This window comes from Heterocephalus glaber, unplaced genomic scaffold (genome assembly GCF_053883595.1).
Source record: "Heterocephalus glaber isolate CG9 unplaced genomic scaffold, H.glaber_assembly_v1.0 deba00001429, whole genome shotgun sequence".
Classification (NCBI taxonomy): domain Eukaryota; kingdom Metazoa; phylum Chordata; class Mammalia; order Rodentia; family Bathyergidae; genus Heterocephalus; species Heterocephalus glaber.
This window is the reverse complement of record NW_028258294.1, coordinates 18,938,500-18,964,376: the sequence shown is the minus strand read 5'-3', so window position 1 is coordinate 18,964,376 and position 25,877 is coordinate 18,938,500. Positions and strand designations below refer to the sequence as shown.

At 32.8% G+C, this 25,877-nt stretch overlaps 1 protein-coding gene across 2 annotated transcripts; it reads left to right on the top strand.

Annotated features, from left to right (window-relative positions):
• The first annotated feature begins 239 nt into the window (after positions 1 to 239).
• On the top strand, positions 240 to 23,616 carry Dcun1d5 (defective in cullin neddylation 1 domain containing 5). Of its 2 annotated transcripts, XM_004874023.3 has the most exons (8): positions 252 to 616; positions 2,755 to 2,846; positions 7,842 to 7,912; positions 8,312 to 8,403; positions 19,430 to 19,538; positions 19,622 to 19,726; positions 21,381 to 21,483; positions 23,294 to 23,616. In XM_004874023.3, the coding sequence occupies exons 1-8, from the start codon at positions 528 to 530 to the stop codon at positions 23,347 to 23,349; spliced, it is 717 nt and encodes a 238-aa protein (XP_004874080.1). In that variant the 5' UTR covers positions 252 to 527; the 3' UTR covers positions 23,350 to 23,616. The 2 variants fall into 2 exon arrangements, with proteins under 2 accessions (XP_021107226.1, XP_004874080.1); XM_021251567.2 differs by lacking the exon at positions 2,755 to 2,846 and having other exon boundaries at positions 240 to 616.
• The last annotated feature ends 2,261 nt before the right edge of the window (positions 23,617 to 25,877 follow it).

Genomic DNA, 25,877 nt, shown 5'->3' with positions numbered 1-25,877 from the left:
AACATTTTTGGTGGTGAAGACCAGAATTAGGGCAGAATGCAAGTTCCACGACAAAGGCCAAGATACCCTGGATAAAACACCGACTTTGTTCGGCTGACACAAAACTGGATTTCTCCACTCGCTGCTGTCAAAAATCCTCGCCTGACCCCATGTTAGCCGGCGCTAACAGGAGCCACTCCCCTCTTGGCGACCGGCTCCGCACTGTGTCATTTCCGGTCTGGGCAATTCTCATCCGGGTCAAACAGAGCCTCCTGCTCTCTGCGAGTAGTGGAGGTACCTCGCTGTCCATGTTATCTTCCAGGGAGATCGAGCCGTAGTGTCCTGAGGCGAGGAACTACCTCTGTCCCAGGCAAAGAAAGTCAAGACCTGGGAGCGGGCCGCAGCTGGGCCGCGCCGGTGAGATCTTGCGGCACTGCTCCTCCTCTTGCGGCTGTCTCTGGGAACTGGGTGCCAGCGCTGAGGGGCCTCCAGCAGACGGCAGCCCCCTTCCCTGGCTCCCCTGCCCACCCTGCCAGGGAGGGCGGAAGATGCCAGTGAAGAAGAAGAGAAAAGCCTCCTCCGGGGTGGCAGCGGCAGTAGCGGAAGACGGTGGCCTAAAAAAGTGTAAAATCTCCAGGTACCACCTCCCCCCTCCCTTCAGTCTTTCCTCCTTCCTCCTATGCAGGACAGTTCGGGGATAAAAGAAGTTGGGCCTAGCCCCCCGGGCTCAGACTGGAGAGGTGAGACCCCTGTAATCGCGCTGGGCCGTAGATGAGAACACCGACTCTCCGCGCCGGACCCGACCTCGTGTTCGCTTGTGTGCTGTGCTCTGGCGTTCAAGGGGGACTGAAGAGTCCCCCCACACGAGAGTCTCTGTACCCCGAAGGGTGGGGAAACAGACTTGTAAATATGTATTGCACTCCCTTCCCCTGCCCTCTACTCCCTTAATCCTTCCTTCGCTTTTTTTCCAAACCTAGAAGGATCACTTTTAGAATTCCTGTGTAGAGTGTGAAGAAAGGAGCAGAGCGTGAGGAATTTTGACAACTGCTTTGGGAATCATAGCAAGGAAAAGTATTCAATAATTGGCCTCCATATTTAGTATTTGAAGTTACCGAAGCTGGACGGTGCCAGCAGGAGGCTTTTTAAATTACAGGAGCCCAATTTTCTGAAAGTATATCGTTCCACCTATGCCAGTCTCAATGTGGGGAATTAGAAAGGCCCTGCATGCTTTTATTTTCTAGCATTCACCACACTGTTAGCTCTCAATATGAATATTAATAATCTGGAAGCTATTGTAGTCTGTATTCTCTTGGAGAAAAAGAAGACAAATTAGAACTATAGTTTAGGTCTTTGACCCCTTTTGTAGCATTATCATTCAGCCATCACAGAAACATTTTACGCTGCAAAAAATCTTTGCAATGTAGGTTTGAAAAGTGTCCCCACCCCAGTCTTTTTTGGGTATCTTTAAAGTTCAGATGCTGCCATTAAAACCAACAGTAGCCAATACTGGATGAAATAATTGCACTCTCCTTGAAGAGAGATCTGTTTAAAATGTGAGGGAGGTGAGTTGTATGGATTACATCTTTCTTTTTTAATTAGCTAATTTTTTCCTTCATTACTATGTTTTTGGCAAAAGGAGTCTGAGAAATGTTATTGTTCTTTTGTTTTTTTGAGACAGAATCTTGCTATGTATTTCAGGCTGCTCTTGAACTTAGTATATACCCAGGCTGGCCTCCAAGTCATGGCAATCCTCCTGCCTCAGCCTCCTGAGAGCTGGGATTACAGGCATGCACCACCATGCCCAACTCTTGGGCTATTGGAATAATTTTCTGATACTGGACCACTTAGTGGCGAATATTAGAATTTGATATGGTTACTTTACTAGCTCATATTTTTATGAAAAACAGGCAAATTGGTTTTAATTCGTGGTCATCTTAAGTGTCTGATGTATCAAAATTATTTACATGAAGCATATTAAAATAGCTAGGCAGGCAATATTATTGGAACTCAGGTGATACTGTACTTTTGCTCTGTCAATTTAAAATTCTAAATACGGCATCCTTATTTTACATTGCATTATGCAATTACATGGTTCTATGAAGTCCATTAAATCCTAGAGGCCATTTTTGAATTTCCCAACTTTTAGTGATTTTATGAAAAAAAGAAAAATAGAATCAGACTGAATATCTTTGGCACAATTATTTGATCAATTTTTAATTATTAACTTTTAGGGGTTTTTTTGTTGTGCTTTCTTTTTTTAATCTGTGGAATTTCATATACCATTAGGTCCTAAGTCATTGTTTATCTTTTTAAAAATCCACTTAGGTTTGATAGGTGATGCATCTCTTAATATTTTTATTTATATCTCAATTTATTTTCAAATATTAAGTATCAAAATACACTTTGCAAGATTTTGTTTTCAGATGTGTATGCATTATACACAAATACAATTTCCATTCACATAGTGGCAATTTCACAGTATATAATTTACCAATCCTGCATTGTAATTTAGGTTGAACTGTGTAGTTCTAAACTCTGGGGAGATAATTTTAGTTGATATTACTGGAATTTGGTAGTGAACGAAGTATCATTTGGGTTTTGTTAGCCAGAAATTCTTACTATTTCAAATTGCAAATATTTGACTCCATTTTTTTCTCTTATAATGTCATCTTAAAAAATAACTTTTATTTGAATTGAAGTAGTTCTTATTGAACTTAGTTTTTCACTAAGAGTTGAGACTTGATAAAAATCTTAGGCATTTGTGTGTTTTCTAAGCTATTGCAGATCCCAACCCCCTGCTAGACTAATAAGTGGAGAGGAACATTTTTCAAGCAAGAAGTGCCTGGCTTGGTTTTATGAGTATGCAGGTAATGAAATTAATGTAAGAAGAAATCAGTCATATGCTTTAAAAAGTTTTTTTTCCATTTATTCATTTAACAAATTATTTATTACAGTCCTGCTATGTTTGAGTGCTGTGTACTGGGATCAGTGTCAAGACAGGATTGTGGATTGGCTAAGAATTTGATGACATTGTAGGCTGATGTTTCTGTAAATATATTGACTATATATTTAATAGGAAAGGAGAAAATGCGTAAACAGAAACAGATTCACTTACATTCATTGGCTAAAGTAGTATTCTGGAAAACAAAAGTACATAATAAAATATTTTTCAGAACTGGAAACATTTTCCAAAACTTAGGGAGACAGTAAAATATTTAACCCTCAGATAAATCCTGTCCAACATACTTATCCTATAGTGATTGTTATTTAGCCATTTCTATGAGAGATGCAATAATAAGAAAGTAAGTAGGTTGATATTAATACACTGTGATAAGTACTATATTAGAAAGATGCAGAGAGAATTCATAGGGGGAATGTATAACCCAGCCTGGAACATGTCAGGGGAGCTTTCTTGAAGGAGCTAATTAACTTCAGCTAAATCCTGTAAGTGGTAATTGAAAAGCTCTAGGCTCAGAATGATAACCTAGTATAGAGTTGAAAGTTAAAGCCAACCAGGGATGAGGCCAAGGAGTTCAGCAAATGCAAATACATGAAAAGGAATACTTGTTTCCCATTTATTACTTTTCGTGAGAACATGTAAGAACTTTTTTCCCCTCAGAATAGTTTTGGCCTTTTGGAGTTATTGATTTTAAAGCTTTATGTTCTTCCTTTTCCATTTCCTTACCTGGTTCCACAATTTTTGGTTTTTGTTCTCCTTTTATTATTATTCTCAAACTTTTTGTTTAAAATAAAAGTATATTTTTAGTTATTGTCTTAAATTACTGCTAATGTATGATAAGATCTAAATGTACTCTGGACTTGATGTAAAGTTTAGGCCAACTGTGTGGAAAGTGAGACTGTTTTGAGAAGGAGGCAGCAACTTCACGGTTGGTATCTGCTGAGTGCTCCCAAAAGTATTATTTTAAAATTGTTTAGTAGCAGAACAGATTCTTTCTAGACCAGAAAAAGGCTAATCCTGTCATCCCAAGATAACCACTAACCCAATTTAAATGAAAGGAATTCGTTTTCTTACTGACCTCCATTTTAAGATGTTGACCCATTATTCAAAATGCCAGTTTTACTGGTATGCATGATATAGAATCCAAAAAAAGGTCATTAATCTTATTTTACTAATAAAGGTTATTAGATACCATAAAATGAGTACTTTTTTTCTTTCATGATTACTTGTTTTACCTTCCTTGAGTATCATAACATTCTAATGAAGCATTTCTTATGCTAACATTTTTAAATGGCCAACATAATAACTGTTCTCACTGTCCCAGGAACTGTGCTAAATATATCATTCTAATTTTTGACCGTTCTGTTAATTAGGTGGTGTTACCCTCATCTTATAAAGGAGAAAAGTTACACTTAGATTAAGAAGTTTGTCCAAGATCATATAGTGTCTAGAGCCAGGATTCAAACCTCAGTCAATTGTGACCCAGAGATCACGCTTTTAAGTACTACTGTCTTACCATGTGTTTTAAAAAATTTATTTAAATATGTACATGGTTAAATAACATGGCAACTAATTTTCACTTTCACAAAAATATTAGTACACTTGAAGTAACTGTCATTCAATGATTCATTAGATAAACTTAGGTTTGTAAGCCAGGTACTGTGCTAAGTGCTGGGGATATTATAGTGAACAAGTCAGATATGATCTCTGCCCTCCATGGACTTGGCTTCTAAATGAGGAAGACAAATTGAAAATAGAAGTGTAGGCAAGGTACTTAAAACATTTTGGAAAATAATACAGTAATAAATATAGGGAGGTTCAGGAATAGAGAAGAAAGAAAGGAAGGGTTGGATGGACTTTCAGATATAATGATGAAGGAAGGCCTGTCTATGGAGGATATTTGGAGAGAAACCTGCTAGATAGGGAGACTAGTTGTTTGCCCAATAAACCTTAAATGTTTTGTCCTTAAAATGGGAAATGTGCCTCATGAAAATGGAGATAGTAGTTGTGCCTACTGAGAAAAATACATACAAAGTCCTTAGTATAGTACCTGCAATATCATCAGAACTTAATAAATGTTAACTATTGTTGAAACAGCAGTAGCATTATAGCATTTACTGGTCGTATGTTTTCTATAGTGTTTCAAAATTGACAGAAACTCCTGTAGCACATGATAAAATGCTGTGCCACTGAACAACGTATATATGTGTGTGTGTATATGTATGTACATATATATGTACATATATATGGTCCTGAGCATCTGTTATGGTTGGCATGGTATTAGGTCCTGAACATATAGGTGGAAACATTTCTTTATGGTTATTAAAAAAATCAGAAAGTTTAAGGTGTTTGTTTTTTTCTAATTTTGAAAATATCACAAAACTTGTTAAATATAGTATTACAAATAATGTGTAATAAACATAATAATTTGCCCTGTCACTCTTGAGTGATATTTAAATTAACAAGAATCATTAATACAGTTGTCCCTCTTTATACATGGGGTGAAGTGGTTCCAGGACAACCCCAACTCTGCAGTAGATATCAAAATCTGACAGTGCTCAAATCCCTCATGTAAAATTGGTTAGAATTTGCATATAACCAATACTTATCCTGCTGTAGACCGTAAATCATCTCTAGACTACTTATAATACCTATTACAATGTAAAAGCTAATGATGAGGAAAAAAAGTCCCTACATGTTCGGTACAGATGCATTTTTTTTTCTCTAAGTATTTTTGATGAACAGTTGATTCAGTCCTGGATGCGGAACCCACAGATCTGGAAGGCTGTGTACTAGATCTGTAGTAACAAAAACATAGCAAGTGACAGGAAATTTTTAAAGTCTTAGAATTTAAAAATATGGTTAGAATCGCATAGTCCTGTTATAGTAGCCAGCTGATAAACTGTACTAGAACAGTGATCTAAATTATCTCCATGGCTTCTTAAATTGAGTGGAAATCTAGTTGCCTGAAAGAGTTAATTAAATTCAGCTCTGGAGATTTTACTCAGGTAGTAATTTTATTGGAAAGATATGGCTCAAATTTTGTAATTAACATTATGCAGTTAGAGAAAGAATATTGCTTTAGACTTAGATCTGTCACTATTTGCATTGCTTTGGGAAAGTCACTGAACCTCTGTAGACCTCTGTATAAGGATATAAAGTCATGCACACAAGTGTGTATATGTATAAAATATATCTTATATAGCCTAATTTAACTGGGTTTTAATCAAATTTAGTCACTAATTAGCCTCTCAGTTTCTAGGGGAGTGTTTTTACTACAGTAAGTGACATTCCTTAACTCCAGCTTTGTCTTCTAATCACTGTTTTGGCAACTTTGAGGACAAGTCTGCTTTCTTATTGCATCAGAAAAATCTAGAATATAATCCTATCATGTCTTAAAAATATCCTTTGTTTTCTTCTCAGATTTTTAAATCTGATTATTATTCTCATCCAACCATATATAAAGATCCACACGTAGTTATATATTTTTAGAAGCCTTATTTTATATATATGCTTTTCACTGTTCATTTATTTATTTACTTTGATGCTGGGGATTGAACCTAGTGACTTACTTATGCTAAACACACTCTACCACTGAACTACACCCCGACCACTATGTATGCTTTTAAAATTACAAATGTAACACATTCTAATTAGAATAATTCTCTAAATATATAATATTAGGAAGTGAAAGTCTGTAATTACCATCCCCTTTACCTTTTAACACCTCAGTGCACTGTTAGTACTTATTTTAACTTAAAGACATTTATACTTTTACACAATTTAAAAGGGTCTTGGTATCTTAACATTGTCTTGGCAGCCTGACCACATATGGGATGACTACATTGTATTAAGAAAAACTGTAGAATGCCGGCTTCATGTTGTACATGTAACCAACTGATAGTGCTATAAAACCCACCCGTGCTGTGTAGATCTTGTCTGACTTACAAAGCTTGAGTATTTTCAGTCCTTAAGAAAGGAAAATAGAGGCTTCTCTTGACTACTTTAAGAACATTTTAAGACTATACAGTACTTTCACAGTGGTAAACATTCTCCTATGATATTTCATATCAGAAGATTGTTTTATTCTTACCAGGGCACAAAAGAGACTTAACTAATGTAATTACTATATTTTGAAAGTCTGATAACAAAAGAATTCTGAGAATTGATGTATTGACTTATATTTAGTAATAGTAAGAAAGAACAATAAAAATTAAATTAACTACCATTAGTTAATGTTCAGACAAATGATAGACGATTAAACTTGTGTGTCTATGTTAAGGTGTAATAATTAATTCCTTAATGTTTATTTTAGAACCTATATGATAAGGAAAATTTCTCTTCCGAAAATTAAATACAGTAATTTCCATAAATCATTTTTATAACATTTTCAAGAATTAAATTATATTGAAATAGATTTTAAACAGGTAATAGATAATTTTCTATTTTTAGTAAGTAAACAATTATTCTCCTTTTGATTACTATATTGAACTGTGTACTAGTTAGGACACATTCTAGTAGAAGCTCCAACTTTCTCATGCTTTTTTATATTCTTGTGTGGCTAAAACTTTGTTCTGAGTAGGCTGTCAGAAAATGTTTTTTAAATAGGTAGTTTTAAGTTTTTGTACAAACTTGATTGATACTAATAGAATATTTCTTTACTGCTCCTTTTAAAAAGTTTAAAAATTTTCTTAATTTCATGTTGTAATGTGGTGTTCAAGGAATACTTAAAAAGTTTTATATTCTAAATCCTGTAGCAAATATTTATACTTTATTGAAACTGTGCCAAAATTCAAATTCAGTTATTTGTAAAATATGTTGTATTCATAGATACCTTTTGTATAATGGTTTGTTTCATATTGATATTAAATTATATATATATGAATTATTTTTGTCTTTGAAGGTCCTGATGAAGTTGTAGGGCCAGAAGGAATGGAAAAATTTTGTGAAGACATTGGTGTTGAACCTGAAAATGTATGTTTTATTTCTAAGTGGAATGGATTTTAAGTGGGGTATTACACATTGATAAATTCTGAAAATTGAGACTTTACTCTTATATGAAGAGTTGTTTCTTCATATTTAATACTATAAATTTTCATTTAGGATCTTCTTAATCAGTTAAAGTCAGTCAAGCATTCTCTTGATGCAGATTTCATTTTTAATAGAGATACTCTGTTTTCATAAACTATTAGAACTCTTAACATTTAAGAAATTGGTACATAGCAATTCTTTGTATTTAAAAGTTCCAGAGGTTGTACTCTTTAATAGTTGAAGGATGGAAATAGTTGTGTAAAAATGCTCTCCGTGATAAATATAGACATGATTATCTCCTTGCTGACTTTTCCCCTATCCTTTATGTTCTGTTCTTTCCAGATTATTATGTTAGTTTTAGCGTGGAAATTGGAGGCTGAAAGCATGGGATTTTTTACCAAGGAAGAATGGTTAAAGGGAATGACTTCATTACAGTAAGAAATTTTTTTAAAAAACAAATTTGATGGCCTATTTGAAGATCTTAATTGGTATTTTGTGTTTCACAGTTTTCGGGGGTAAGGCTTCACCTTTAAGTCAGATCAGTTTGATCTATAACAATAAGTTGGGAATTGACAAAATTATATTATGGTCTTGGCAAATGAATAGTAAACCATGTTTTATATTATTTAAGAAAGCACTTTTGATAAGTGAATTAGAAGTTACTGATCAAAGACTATTCACAAGTTGAATAATAAAGGCTTTCTCAGTGTAAATACAGAATGTCACAATATAAGGAGTTGCTCAATCCTAAGCTCAGGGCCTCCTTTCTCCCCTCTTTAATAAATTTGAAGCGTTATATGCTTCTATGATCTTTTAAGAAATAAATCTCGCAAAGAACGAAAGTAGAAATGTTGTGTGGGCTTTACCATTTTATAGTTACAGTCTTTACCATTTTATAGTTTACGATTTTATAGTTACATACTTTCAGTTTAAGATGCTTTGACTTAGTAAGAGATACAACTGCTCCTTTATAAAGGTAATTTGATTTTGGCTTTCCAGAGTAAAATATACTTAATTTCAGAATTAGAAATTGTTAATTTCATATTATGTCATGTTCCTAATGGTTATTCAGAATGTTACCAGTCAGCATTTAAAATAGAGGAAGCATGAATTTATAATACTTTTAGAGCACATAGTGGGGTTTTATTAGCCATGTGGGTTCCGATTGTGATTATGTTTTCATTAACACATTTAACTACTCTTAATCCTTGTTTTCCTGTCCTTCAGTTGTTTAAAAAAGTATTTGTTTATATGGCACGTAAATTTTTCTATTTGAATTTTCAGTATGTAGTCTTGTAATTCTCTTTATGAATTACAGCATTAACATACATTTTATATTTTTCTCCTTGGGTAAAAACTTTTTCTCATATAAACCAAATCAAAATTTATAGAACAATATAAAACCAACCCTCCCACTTTTATTATTTATAAATACAGAGTTTAAAACTCAAAGAAATTAACAAAAAATCTGGCACAAAGTATACACAATTTCCTATTAGTACAATGAGGATTTAGAATTTAAATTTCCTAATTTCCAGTCTACCATACTGTACTTTTTGTCATATTGTTTTTTCATATGTAAATCAAAATTACAAATCAAATTTATGAAATAGAGGGCCATTATTAGCTTTTTCAATCATAGTGTTTGCAGCCAAGATTGAATTCTGTCATACATTGAGGAATCATAATATACCAAGTTAAATACATAGATTCTGAAATTCTTTGGGCTAAATTTTTAATTAGTATTTTAGAGGAAGATTAAATAAAACATACAAGGGGATATGCAAAGAATGTAAACTACTTTTTATACAACTGAATGTTCTATTAAAATTGTAACATGGCTTATTGTAAAAAATGTTATTTGACATCATTGTAAGTGCTTTTTCTGTTACTGCTTTTTGTGTACTACTTTGTGGAGTATCCCAACTAACAAAAAGTTACTCATAGTTTACGGTTTTGTATAAATTGATATAAAAAACAATAATGCAAATATATTAAAAAACATTTCTAATATTTTTGAATGATTAAAACATAATCTTGAGTGTAGGACCAGAAATTGACTAGCTCATGAACATGGCTTTTATTAACATACATTTCCTATATGAAGTTTGAAAGCTATACAAAATAAAAACAATTATTCAGTATTTAAAATTGCCACAGAATTTTATCTTTCACTTACTATTATCCCTTACCCATTTACCCAGAGTAGTATACTGTAGAGCCTTGAAGTTACTCAAATAAAAAAACATTCTTGACTGGGAAATGGTTGTTTCTTTCCCATGATTAGATTACTATGTGAAGTATAAAATATCTTCCTTACCTTGATTTAAGTCTTTCTGCTCCCTGAATCTTCTTGTGAAAAACTTGTGAAGAATAAAATAGTTTGAAATGTTATCCAAGAGACAAAATAATTGCTATGCCTTTTTTGTTGTTGTACTGGGAATTGAACTTGGGACCTTGCGCTAGCTATGTCTTAATTTTAAATTTGTAGTTGCTTAGGCGGCTGACGTGGCTCGGTCAGGAGCGGGCAGGACTGATGTTCTAAATTTGTAGTTGCTTAATGTATTTGGTTTTATATAATAAAATCATAAAATATAGTCTTACATTCTCAATTCCCTATGTATATTTTTCATATTATTAGAATTTAATTTAATTTAGGCATCTGATGGTCTTTAAATCATCTTAAGGTAGTTATCAGTAGTTTCAATTAATTAGTAGTTTTAATTAATTTTAGCCTTTGGAAAACTTTAGTAGTACTATACTAAAGAATAGAAATAGTCCAGTGGTTAAAACATACTGTGGTCAAGAATAGTGGGCTATAATAATTATGAGTAATTAATAATCTATATTGTATAATCCTTTACAGTTTTCAGAATACTTTCATTCATTTTACAGATGTTTGTTCATAAGCTTCCTATAAATTAATCCACTTTCCATTTTGCATGAAAGAATTTGTGTATTTGAATTTATATATATAATTGGACTATCTCAGCTATTTTGCAAGTTTCAGAGAATGAAATTGCCACATCCTGTTAAATATTTTGTTCCATGTCATTTTCATTGGTAATAATGGTCAAATTTCCCTGGAAGCAATTTAATTGTACAGATATTTATGTTACACACCTATATTATATAAAGTATTGTGCCAGTTAGTAGTGATCATACGCTTGACCTTTAGTTACATTCTAATAACTCTGGGAAGACATAATATTATAACCATAAATCCAAGTAGAATATAACAAATGCTAGAGAAAAAATACAAAATACCAGGGTAGCAAAAATACTGATAAAGCTAGTTTCAATTGAGCAGGGAAATTTTTATAAATGTGGCTTTTGAACTGGAACTTAAGAGTAAAAGTTTTTTGGTTGAGTATATGAGAAAATGTTGTAGAAGAGAGAAATTGTGAGCAGAGTCTTGAGGAAGGAAAGCATATATTTGAAGGAAATAAACTGGTTATTAGAATCATAAGGCACATAAAATTGTCAGGGCAGGTTTTAAGTTCTAGATAGGTAAATGATGACGTTGCGGAGCACTTTAGCTTACATGTTGAGGGAGTTTAAACCTTACGTTGTAGATATTGGGAAACATTTTTGAGCACAGGAATTTTCAGAGATTTTGGAGGTACTTTTCAATGAGCAGTTATTAATGTTCCAAGGTCATAGTGGTTTTTTGTTGTTTTGTTAGTTTGTTTTTTCTTTTTTGGTGGAGGGGGATATTCCTGGGGATCAAACCTAGGGGTGCTATACTGCTGCGCTACATTCCCATCTCGTTTTATTTGAGGCAGGGTCTCACTAAATTACCCTGCTGACTTTTTGAGTATTTTGTGAGAACTATGGATTTTGTTCCTATTAAAATGTATATGTACTGCTACACACAAAACTTTTCATGTTATTAGTAGGTTTTGGATTTTTCTTTTCCTCTATCTACAGTTCCAAGGATACTTGGAAGTTTTGTTTACTGTAGTGAAAAAGTCCTCACATCTGCTAGCTGAAAGTTTGGTGTGGAGCAAGGATAAAATACTACCAGGCTGGTGAAGATAATTGTGACCATAGATGCTTGAAGAGGACTGTACTTAATTATGACAATGAAATGAGGAAGCAAGCATCTGACATCAGTGATAGTAACTTAAGTTGTCTGGCAGTATGACATAGGTTGCACCTTTTCTTACCTTCATATTGAGCCCTGAACTTTGAAGATTAAAGGGACTGGCCTGGCTTGATTTTCTTTAAGAGAGAAGGGAATCCGGGAATGGGAAACATTTATTTGACTTTTTTTCTTTTTTGGTGGAAGCAGAACAGCATAGTAGGTAGGTGTGCTATGTGCCTCATTCATTTGGTGTTTTAGACCCATCTATGAATTCTCACTAACATTCTTCCTCTTGACTTTTTCTGTATGGTTATCATAACAATTTTAAAATGCCCTCCTTCACATGTCCAAATACACCAAGAGGTAGACTGTATTGCTGAAGTTGGTATACCAGATGTAGAGAAAATTCTAAATCCAGAACTGTGAGAAATTCTTTGTATCATTGTGCCACATCACACTGGATTTACTAATGAGGAAGAGAACCTCATTTAGGTCTGATAAACAAATGAGACTTTATTATCATCTTACAGGTCTTTAATGAAGCAGAAATTCAAAAATCTCCCTTAATAATCACATGTTTAGCAATACCTAGGAAATTAACATCCAAGTTCTAAAGTTGAAATTTAAATCCATTTTGTTCTTATTTTAACCACAGTGGCCTTGAAAAGTGGTATCATATGCCGGTGCTCCCAAAAATCTGTGTGGCTTTATTTGGTCTTATTAAGAATCTCTTTCTCCTATGATGTGCTAGTTAAGAGTATACTGTACTTCTCTTTTCGTTTAGAGAAAAATAGAGAATTTGCAAGTTCTGAGGTATGCACATTCTTAACTATTCAAAGTGTACTTAGGGACTAGATTGAATATGACTTGTGTTGGTGTTAATGACTGCTTGGGTTATCCTCATTGGTTTTTCTAGGTCCATTCTTTTGTGGTAGTAAGTGTGGAGCTTTGTACTCTTAACTCTTTCACTCTTCTCTAAGATGAAAACATTGTCATTTGTACTGGGTTCTTTATCTGATTGAGACTTACGGTACACCATTAGGAATGGTAGGACACAGTTTGAACAAAAGTGTATAATGCAGGTGATTTTTTAGTCCATTTGCCGCAAAAGGAGCATAGTAAGCTTAAGAATTGTGTCCAGCACGTAACACATGTATTCCTTTTATGGTTGGCCTATGAAATTATTGTTATCATCATTTTAAAACTGACCAAACAGGCTGGAAAAGGTTAAGCTATAATTGTCCTAAAGTCACATGGCTGAAAATGGAAAAATTGGAATTTCATCCAAAGTCACTTTGACTTGAAACTTTGTTCTTTCACCCTGTCTCAAGCTTATTAAGATTATATCAGTAATATCTTTGCTGTGCATACCCATGGAATGTAAAGTATTTTGAAACAATTGTAATTTCTAATCATCTTTTCTGCATAGTGTCTTCTCAGTCACTGTGTGCTTTCTGGATCTGTTTGAGCTATGCTTTCCCATTACTCCTCTGATAGGAATTTTGAAATTTTTTGTAATTGAATGTATCACTACCTTCTGGTTTCTTTTTGGTGTCCATTCTTATATTGAACACATATTTTTGGAGTGTTCTATATGCCAGGTACTTTGTTATTTAGTCACAGTGATTTTCAAACTCTGATGGAAGGGAAAGGAAGAACTTTTGGAATGTCAGGAGGCATCTTTTATCGTTTTACTCTCTTGAATTTCAAGTCTTAATTCTGCACAATATTTTATGCAAGAATGAATGTGTCCTACATTACTTAAAAAAACAAAACAACAACAAAATCCCCAGAATATGAAAAGCATTGCTTTAAGCTACAAAGGCATAGAACATACAAAGGCCATGATAGAAGGAATACCTATAAGTAGATACTTAAAATGTAGTGCACTCTCAAGATTTTCAAGCAGTAAGTCTAAATATCTTGGAGACTTCTTCAAAGTTTCAGGCTGCATTAAAGTAACATGTCATGTGAGAATTTGTTTCATTTTCATATCCACATGATAGAATTTAACTGTATTTTTGTCTTTTATTAAAGTACAAATTTTCATAACTTTTGTACTAATTGAAGCCACTTAAATAGCAAATAAGGAATTCCTAGTAGCAAAACTAAATTATGTTTCTGCATGAAGCGTATTGTACACCCACTCATTTATTTGTATGACAGGAGCCAAAGAGTGTATTTTAGTATTGTCCTAGGTAATTAAGACTCCTCCCATGTTTGTGGCAAAAGCAGTTGTACAGTAATGACTTTAAACAAACTTGATTTCTGCAGAAAAAAATTCCATGATCATTAATTTAAAATCACTAAAATCAATCTTAAGAAACAGACTTCAGAATCAGAATCTACGAATGTTTGAGCTACTGTATTATGATTTCAGTAGTAAATGTCTACATATTTAAAGAAAAAAAGAGTAATCGTCCCAGCTGATCAGATTTCAGATAATTTGTAAAAGTGAAATTAATAACAGATTAAAAGCTTAGTGGATGTGTGCTCACTTTGGCAGCATATATACTAAAAAGCTTAGTGGATGAGATAGAAAGTGGATAGATGTAGTTGTAAAAAGAATCCATGAACTATAATACCTAAGGAAATTAGTACAGAGAAGAAGAAGGAAAACCATAAAGAGACAATAGACCTGAGGATAATTTTTTTTACCATTGAGTTTTGAGAGTTCTCAATATATTTTACATGAGGGAGTCCTTTGATGAACATATATATGGTTTGCATATTCTGTATCTTGTCTTTTATTTCTGTTAACAAGATCTTTTGCTAAGTAAAAGTTTTTTATTTTGACAGTCCATTTTATTACTTTTTTCTTTCATAGATTGTGCTTTTGGGGTTAAATCTAAAAATTATTTGCCTAGTTATATATATTAAGAATTTTCTCTGATATTTTTCCTAGATTTATATTTTTTATATTTAAGTCAGTGGTGCATTTTTTTTTTTTTGGTACTGGGGATTAAACTCTGGTCCTTGTGCTTGAAAGGCAGGTGGCAGAACCACTGAGCTAAATCCCTGGCCAGTGGTGCATTTTTAATTAATTTCTGTAAAAGGTATGAGTCTCAGGGTCTTTATTTCTTTGTCTTTAGCCACTTGTTCTAGTACCATTTGTTGGAAACCTGTTTTCTATTGAATTGCCTTTGCCATTTTATCAAAAATCAATTGGACATATTTGTGTGGGTCTATATCTGGGTTCTCTGTTCTGTTCCATTGATGTGTCCTAATCATGTGCTAGTACCACATAGTCTGAATTACTGTAGCTATATAGCAGTCGTGGCTAGCGCCACAGCAGGCTGTTTGTATCGTTAAAAGCTCTGAAAGGTTCACTATCACTGCTATGTAGTAAGCTTTGAAATTAGATGAACTGATTCATGTGTTTTTAAAAAATTCTTTTAGCTATTCTAGTTCCTTGGCTTTTTCATATAAATTTTGGAATATTCTTTATATCTGCAAAAAACATCTTGCTGCAGTTTTAAACTGTAAATGAATTAGGGGAGAATTAACATGTTTACTATTTGGTTCTTCAGTATATGGAAGGTAGCTACATATCTCCATTTTAAATTTTTTTGTTGTGGTGGTGGTGTTGGGGATTTAGGCCTTACATACTAGGCAAATTCCCTACCACTGAGCCACACACCTAGCTCTCCCTGTTTTTAGATGTTTGATTTCTTTCATTATGAGTCTTTCATTAGTTTTTAGTATGCATGTAGATCCTTTTTCAAGATTACATATATTTCATTTTTATTTTGAGCCATTATGAGTGGTGAATTTTTAATTTCAGTATGTACATATTCTTACTTGTAGAAATAAAATTAATTTTTGTATGTTTAGCTTATCTTGTTTCCCATGGCCTTTACTGAACTTACATAGTAGTTCTGATTTTTCTTTTAATTTCTAAGGGTTTCTACAAAGACAGTCATTCCATCTGAAAATAGTCACAATTTAATTCTCCTGATGTGTATGTCTTTTATTTGCTAGAAATTCTATCACTATGTTGAGCAAGAGTGGTAAGATTGGACATCTTTTCCTTACTTACCCACCTTAGAAAAGATTTCAGTCTTTTCCCAATTAAGTGTGTTGGCAATAAGTTGCTTGTAGTTGCTCTTTATTGAGGGTACAGAACTCTAAGTATTTTTCTTTTTTTCTGAGAGTTCTATCATGAATGCATGTCAAATTTTTTCTTGCCTTCATTGAATGACTATGTAGTTTTTCTTTTTTGGTATTGTTTTTGTCTGGTTTTGGTATCAAGGTAATACTGGCTTTATAAAACAAATTGGAAAGTTTTTCCTTATCTGTTATTTTTTTTTTTTAAAGAGATTGTATAGAGTAGGTTCTTTGTTTTGTTTGTTTTTCCCTTGTGGTGCTGGCGATTGAATCCAGGGTCTTTCCATTCAGCTCCATTCCAAGCCTTTTATTTTATGTTTTAAAATTATTTTTTATTTTATTCATTTGTTTACTTTTATTTTATTTTATGACAGGGAATAAGTCACTATATTGCCCAGGCTGGGATGGAACTTTGATTCTTGTGCCTCCACCTCCCTGAGGGCTAGAATTGCGGGTGTGACCCACTATGTGGGGCTAGAATAGGTTTTTAAATGTGTGGCAAAATTCTTTACTGAAACTGTCTGACCCTGAAGATTTCTTTTTTAGAAATTTTAAAATTTTGAATTCAATCTCTTTAGTAGTTATAAGCCTAATCAATTTACTGTATATTGTGTGTGTTACAGTATTTGTGCTTTTCAAAGAACTGGTCTGTTTTATCCGAGTCATCACATTTTTATGTGTAGAGTTATAGTTTGTTACCTTACAGTCTTTTTGATGCATTTGAGTCTGTAATGATATCTACTATTTCATTTCTGGTATTGGTAATTTTTGTCTTCCCCATCCATCTTGCTAGAGCCTTACCAATTTTATTGATCCTTTCAAAGAATCAGCTCTTTGTTTCATTTTTTTGTTTTCTATTTCTTTGATTTTTCTGCTCTTGTTTACTTCCTACTTGCTTTGTATTTATTTTCTTCTCTTTTTGCAGACTACACATTTAGATAATTGATTTGAAACTTTTTCTCCTTTCTAATGTTTGCGTTTGTTATACGTTTACCTCTTGGTACTGCTGTATTTCCATCTTAAAATTTTTGATAATAATGGTGGGTTTTTTTTTTTGGTACTGGGGATTGAACTTGGGCCCTTGTGCTTGTGAGGCAGGTGGCAGAACCACTGAGCTAAATCCCCGGAAATAATGGTATTTTGATTTTCAGTTTAATACATTTTTTGGTTTCCTGTTATACTTAATGTACCCAGGGATTAGGAGTTTGCTGTTTATTTTCTAAGAGTTTTAGAGATTTTGCTGTTATCTATTACTAATTTCTAGGTTGATTCTGTTGTGGCCAGACAACACAACTCTATCACTGCAGTTATTTTTATTCTTTGAAGTTTGTTTTATGGCTTAGGATATTCTTAGTTTATATTTTGTGGGCCCTTGAATATGTATTTTATTGTTACTGAGTATTCTATTGATGTCAATTAGAATCTTTTGGTTGATGCTGTTGCTTAATTCTATTTTTGCTGATAATTAATTTTTTATCAATATCTGAGAGGTATTAAAATCTCCAACTAAAATTGTGAATTTTTGTTTTCTGTTCTGTGAGCTTTTGTTTCACATTTTTTGCATCCCTTTGGCACATATTAATTGCTTATGATTATTTAGTATTGCTACATCTTCCTGGTAGATTCACCCTTTTATCATTATAAAATTATCTCCTCTTCTCTGGTCATTTTCTTTGCTCTGGGTCTACATTAGCTGACATTAATATAGCTACTTCCATTTTCCTTTTATTGATATTTCTATGATATATCATTTTCCTTTTATTGAAAACTGGACATTTTGGATATTATGCTATGAAACTGAATCTTATTTAAACCTTCTGTTTTGCCTGGCTTCTTGTAATACCACTCTGGCAAAAGAAGTAGGGACTGTGGCCTCATTACTGTCAGATGCAGGTAGAAATTGAATTTCTTATTTTGTGCCCATTGACATTCAAGGAGGGATACTTCTCATTACTTGCTGTAATAAAGAGAAGAATTGAGGGTCCCCTGAAGGTCTCCCCTGATAACTTTGTTGTCTGAAAGGGGTAGGAGTACCTTCCTATTTCCCATGTAGTCTTCATTGCCACCACTGGGGTGGGGTGGTGACCTTGTTACCACTGGGTAATGGTGAAAACTCCTACTGTTCACCATGCCGCTCTATACCACTAGGCAGAGGATTGGTATATTCTTAATGTGCAAGATTTAATTAACTTTAGAATTGTATCCAAAATGTGTATACTTTACTAAAATTATAACTTACTACACAGGTAGGCCCTGAATACTGGTTTAGGATAGTGAAAGTCTTAGCTAAATTTGAGAATGCCAGGGATCTGTATTATATTATAAGTACTAAAATTCAGCATTGAGTAGAATGGCACAACAGATTAGGGAAGTTGGGTGGTCTCTTAGAGGAGGTAAAATGTGAGTTAGATCCTCGAGTAGTATTTTTTCAGAATGTTGGAAGGAACACACTTCATGTAGTGGTGCCATTTGGAGTGGTAATTGAAATACAACTATAGTAAGGATATTCAGAAGTGTCAAGATGAGACTGAAAATTTGTACCAAAATTGTGAAGGCTTTCTATCCCTTGTTTCCTGTTCTACATAGTAGAACTTAACAACACAGTGAGAGTCAGAAAGTTTGGCAAGATTTTTGAGCATTCTATTTATTTAGTTCTTTATATTTAATGCACTGTACTGTCTTTAGAAATAACATGTATGATTTGTTTGTGTGCTTTTGCATATATATCTTATTTGAATTAGGTGCTTCTACTCATTGATATATTAATTTTTTGTTCACTAAAATATGGGAACTTGGATTTATGACTGGGCCACTTTAATGTATTAATTTCCTTTGTATGCATACTAAACTTTTAAAACTATTCATGTCTAATCTTCATCACCAAGCTGTTACCTAAGAACTTTCCAAAGAAATATGTGGCAGAGAGATTTATGTGCTTTTTTTTTTCACTTTATAATCTCTTTTTAAGAGATATTTCTGATTTTATTAGAATTTTTAATTAGGTTTTTTCAAACAACCATCTTGAGAAAACTTTCATTGATTGCCAGATTATCTTTTATTATTATTATTATTATTGTTATTATTATCATCCTTATTCCTTTTCTTATTTCATTGGTAAATATAAGGCAATAAGTTTGTTATTCTAAATTTGTAAGAGAATTTTAGAGCTAAATTATCTTCATAATTACTCTAATTTTTTTCTTAATGCATAACTTTTAACCTCCTAAAATAATTTAATTTTCTTGATTCTACAATTTTTTTTTAAGGTGTGACTGCACAGAAAAGTTACAGAACAAATTTGACTTTTTGCGCTCACAGCTGAATGATATTTCGTCATTTAAGAATATATACAGATATGCCTTTGATTTCGCAAGGGTAGGTGTAGTTTCTATGTTTAGTCATTGTAATAGTTTTATATCTTGACCATACTCAGGAAAATTTTTTCATTCATATTTTAGGATAAAGATCAGAGAAGCCTTGATATTGATACTGCTAAATCTATGTTAGCTCTTCTGCTTGGGAGGACATGGCCACTGTTTTCAGTATTTTACCAGTACCTGGAGGTATGGTTTTTTTTTTTTATTTTGTTTGTTTTAATAGTGTTTGAAAACTCAATCTGGTTGAAAATACACTTTTAATTGAGAAACAAGTAGGTTTTTAATATTGTGCTTTTAAGTAATCTGTTAGAGTAGTGAAGAAGTTCTGTTAAAACATGTACCTACCTTTTGTCACCTGTAGACCTGAATACTTGCTATTTAATGTATTCCATATATTAGATGCCTTGAAGTTTGGAGGTGTAGCTTAAGGGTAGAATGTATATTTTCAGTCCCTAGTACTACATTGAAAAGGAGATATTTTTATTCCACATCTCTTCTCCCCTGCCAGAAAGGATCTCTCTCAGATATGTTTTACTAAAGATATTTTTTCATACAAAATTAGTTTTTCACGTTTTTGATAAGAAAGAATTGATGATAGCACACAAATCTCAAGGTTCTAAATCTGCTTTCTTCTGGATCTTAGGCTGAAATATACTTGAGTATTATAATAAAACTTTTCTGTTTTCTACTTAGACTCAATATAAAGAAATACAATAAACTTTAATACTTTATGTCTACAAGTAAGAGAATGGCTACAGTATGGTTAATTGTACTGATTACTAAAAGTATGCTGAGTTGATGAAATTTTTCTAGATGATTTATCATAGCATTTACTAGAGGCAGTGGTTCTTAAGTTGTGTCCTTTTTTATTGAATTCTTCGTCTTGTACAGTATATATTTTGGGGCCTTTTTAATTTTAGTTTTTCTAGTCTAGTTCTCAGTTTTTTGTTTTTTTTTTTTTTGGTACTGGGGATCGAACTCAGGTCCTTGCACTTGTGTAGCAGGTGGCGTATTCTCAATATTTTTTGAATAGACATGCTTTTTCCTTTGAGTGTAATTTCTCAGTAAGCTTACTGCTTATCATAGCAAGTTCTTCAGAGTAGTTTTATTTAAAACTTACAATAAAAGAGTTAGGAAGTGAGTTTTGTGCACAACTAAAACTTAAGCCAAATAGGGCTGTGGATTTAGCTCAGTGGTTCCGCTGCCTCCCTCGAAAGCACAAGGTCTGCTACCAAAAAAAAACCAAACTTAAACCAAATAAAGAATGTAGAAATATTTACCTCTGGGGTGTTGAGAAGAACAACTATTTTAAACACTTGTACATGTGCAGGCTATTTGATACTATTTTTTTAAATCATTATGATACCATTTTAAATTTTATTCAGATTTAGCAGTCGAAGAAATGGGTTCTATTCTTATGTTTCTCAAGGTCACTCATCTAATGGCAGAAATGAGATTTGAACTCAATCCTATATTCTTTTTACTACTTCCATATATACAATCTTCAAAACAGCTAATGGAAAGAAATGATTTACTGGGAAGCAACACAGGAACTTGCTGTAGGGACATAATTTGTAACTTGATTTTATTGGTAGTTACACAAGTATATACATATGTAAAAATTTAGTGAGTGTTAGTCTTAAAATTAGTACCTTTATGTTTATTATTCTCAGAAATGAAAGAAAAATGGAAAAATACGTGATGTTAACATGTATATGCTCTTAAAGATTCTCTAAAAAACCACAAAAAAATAGAAGAATAAATGTTTTAGGAAAAACCAAGTCACAGATTCGCTAATAATTTTATTCTGTGGTACAAATGTTTGTGTTGTTTTCCACAGCAATCAAAGTACCGTGTTATGAACAAGGATCAGTGGTACAATGTATTAGAATTCAGCAGAACAGTCCATGCAGATCTTAGTAACTACGATGAAGATGGTGCATGTAAGTATAATATAATGTATCCCCGTGAAAATGAAATTTTTAAAAATATTAAATGAGTATGCATTTGTGTACTGTTAGCATAAAGGGGTGTGTGTGTATGCGTGTGTGTGTTTCCTGCAATACTAGGGATTAAACCCAGGGCTTTGCACATGCGAGCCAAGTTCTCTGCCACTGACCTACATCTCCAGCCCAATAAAGAGGTTTTAAACTTTATAGCAGTAACTTAATATTTAACAGGGAGTGAGGGAAGTAGACAGAAAGGTTAGGTTCAACAATATAATAAAATCTGTGCTAGCTACGAAATGTTTTCCATTCCTAAGTAACCGGTCATCATAGCTATATTTAAATGATAATTTCTGTATCTAGATACTAAAATTCTGCTTTTATTCTTGCTTTTCTTGTGTAAGAAAAATGTCATGATTTTAAAAGTAGGAAAGCAAAACAAATCAGTTACAATAGAAAAAGCTTTAATGTTAACATGGTATTCATTTACATTGCCATTTGACAATTTGGCAAATAACATCAGTAACTTCCCTCCGAAAATTATACATCGATTCTGAGTATACTGATAGTGAAATAGTACACTTTTTTTAATCCTTCAAGTTAAAAATAGCAGCACCCCTCAGTGAAGTGGCCAGAATGCCATAAAACAATTTTAAAATAATGAATAATTAGATAAGCTAAATTCTCTAGAACTGTAAGTTTTCACCTTCCACTATCATGGTTGCATTCAGTGTTTTAACATTCAAAAGGATTACACGAAGTACTTTTCTTATAAATGTATACTAAAATTATGCACTTATTTCTGTCACACTGAACAGATAAAATACTGAGGAAAGGGTTAGAATTATAATTCTGATTCTTCCTGCATATATTATGTTCTTCTATGAGATGTCATAAAATTTAACATTATTTTAAAGAAATAATTATCTTGTAGTAGTAAACTGGCAGTCCAAGGGCTATATATAGTTTTGCAGATATCTGTATTCATGTATGTTAAGCTAACATTTAAAACAGATTTTGTATAAAAGTAAAACTTCTAGATTTGTTTGGAAATTCAGAAAATCTGACAGAACTGCATCTGTATTCCTTCATAGGATTCAGAGGTTGGAATTTTCAGTTGCCATTTGTTGTGTTTGCTCTTACAGGTTTTTTGTTGTTGTTGTTTTTCTTACAATGGAGAAATAAATCTATTAAAAGCAAAAGCAAGGGGAAAAAAAAGAGACCACCCTAAGGTTATATGTTTTGAAAAAAAATAGGAAAAAAACATTTCTTTGTAGTACTGATTTTTTCTACATTAAAGAAACAAATTGCTGAATTCACTTAAAATTGCCTTTCTGGCTTTTGTAGGTGAATATTTGGATCATTATAAAAATATCGTTTTTAGAGTAATAGATATTTATTAAGCATTTGCTTCCTGTTTTGGAGTAAGATAAGTGTCCTTATGGCCAATCTCCCATATTACCAGAATGCAGTAACAGAAATAATACCTTATACACTTTTTAGGTTGTTTTATAATGAAATGCCAGAATGCTATGAGAGAGGTTAATATTGACCCAGTTGTTGGAGGGTTTATGAAATACCTTGAGAAGAAAATTGCTACAATTATGCAAAGTTCCCTGTGTTTTTAAGGGCAGAACAAGAAAAGACTTAAGGAAGCACTGATAAGTAGAAGAGAGTGGCTGGAAGCAAAACACCTGAAGAAAGGATAGGTCGGGCTCCTGTCAACACAAAGCCTGTGGAGAGCTTGTTATATAGTTGGAGAGATGAGTTTATTGAATTCTAACAGAACTTGTTTCTTTATTTCTAGGGCCCGTTCTTCTTGATGAATTTGTTGAGTGGCAAAAAATACGTCAAACATCATAGCAAGAACTGTTGTGAAGAAAATGCAAACTTTTTGATTCCCATGTGTATACAAGCTAATGAGTTAAAGGGAAAAAAATCCAAAGGGTGCATTTTCATTCATATGAAAGACTTATAGTACTTTTTTTTCCTTTTTTTTAAAGGAAGTTTTCTTGTTACATGTGATGGGCATTGAACCACACCTCTTCTGAGACTGAATATTGACATTTTTGTTTCAAGTTATGTTTTTAACATTTCAGAACAATAAAGATTCAGATTTGTGACAAAGGCCTTAAAGTGAAGATGTCCCTTGAGTGTCAGAGTGGTATTTATTTTTGTAATTTTGAAATCTTGAAATTTTGAAGTTCTAAATCACCATGAATTTGAAGAATTTTAAAGATTTTAAGATTTGAGAATGGCTGCTGATGATATGGCTCATTTTATTGATCTTTGCACCATTAGGAAGGATAATTATTCATATTGATTTCTGGGATAATGATTTTCTGATGTAGCTGGTAGAATACCATTTCTAGATTTCAGAAGTACTCCAACTTTCAATTCTGGGTTTCTGTAAAAGCTGCCAAGGTCTTATGTACATGTCTTATCTGAAGTTTAGAATTGGAAAGGTTATGTCCAATTATTTTTTTTTCTAACCTTTAGTATTTTTAATATGGATAAATGAGTATTGCATGTATATTCTTAACATGAATTTTAAGTTTTCTATATTTCTGTCATTTAAAAAGTTTCTTTTATATTTGAAAGAGAAAGGTTGATAATGGTCTTAAAATCAAACATCTTTGTGAGAGAATTAGGGCCAACATTGAAGTTGTTTTGTTGTTAATGCAGTGACTTTTATTGAGAGCATTTATGTTTGCCTTAAGAAAAATATAACTCTGTTGTTGTGGACTTAGTCAAGATACATATAAGAGAAGATAAAGAATCTTGAGAGAACTCAGTAACTGCAAATTCAGTGAGGCCATTTACATTGATAGTATCATCGTTTTCCTGTTGATCACAACTTTCTGACTTCTCAGTACAGCATTTTGAGATGACAGCCTTTTGTAATTCACGTAATAGGTACCTTTTAGTTAGCAGTGATCCTGTTTATACTTCCCTTTTCAAACCATCTATATGAAAACTTTGTTCACTTTCACAGTTCGGTCACAACCTCAGTATTTCTAGTTTCATTGTATAAGTGGAGAAAACTAAATAGGCTATTTTTCCATAATAAGGAAATGTATTGACTTAAATGTTGGTTTTGATGATAAATATGTTTAATGAGTGATTTTCAGTATTGATTACTTAAGAGATAATAGGAATTTCAAGCTTTTATTGCTTGCTTTTTGGTTAACAAGAGAGGAAGTAATGACCAATATTTTACATGCCTTCTTAATGAGATTTTGTACAGTTTTGTAAAATACCAATACAGTAGTGGGAAACAATTTTCCTAAACATCCTGTAGATAAAAGATAAATTTGTTGGAATATTCCTTATAAGTATTAGAACTGAGTATATAAACCATGATAAGACTTAATTTCATGAATATTTTATTACAGTCACCATAAGAAAAGTATTTAAATTTTTGGACCATTGAATTTATAATTTAATTTGACTTCTCTAAGGCACAACTTTAAAAATTGACTATTACCCATTTTTGTTTAATTCTAAAGTAGTTTAAGTAAAATCTTATAAGATGTCAATTTATAGCCTCACCTAATGGTAATGTCTTTGTCCTCTTCACTATTTGAGTAAAATGAGAAACAGTTGAAACTTATAGATGGTCTTTGAAAAATTAAAATATATGAAAATATTTACTTTGCTTACCTATCCACATATACATTTAAGATTTTTTGAGTTTGAAAATGAAAATTCAATTTTTTTTTTTTTGGTACCGGGGACCATACTCGGGACCTTGCGCTTTCGAGGCAGGCAGCAGAACCACTGAGCTAAATCCCTGGCCACCCCCCCCCCTTTTTTTTTTAAATCAACAGCCCTAACTCTACCTTGGTTCCATCTATTTCTCTTAATATAATTTACCTTTTTTTTTTCAATGGCCTCACTTAAGTTGCCTGGGCACAGCTCAAACTTGGGATCTTTCTGCCTCAGCCTTCCAGAATACTGGGATTATAGGCATGTGACATCATTCCAAGCTTTACCCTTCTTACAGTTGTAACATTCTTCTCTTTTAGAGGCAAATTTACTCTTCCTAATTCCTCCGTCAGAGTGTGGACTGTGTTCCTCCTTTCTTAAATGAACAGCATTTAATTTATTGAAAATCTTGTGATCAAGATGTGTTTGAACAGTATTAAGGAGCCTGAAATATAAAAAAGAAATCTAATTGTTGTGGTTCCTTTCATGACTAATTAAAGTGCCTTCCCAGGAATCCTGTTTTAAAACTTTCAGATTTACTTCCTTTGTACAGAATGTAATACTTTATGGTGCTTTATAACATGGAGTTGACTTGCTTCTATAGAATAGTATACATAGATAATACTACTGAAGAAAGTAGAGCCAGGTGTTGGGTCCCAACTATAAGTGAATACCCATTAATC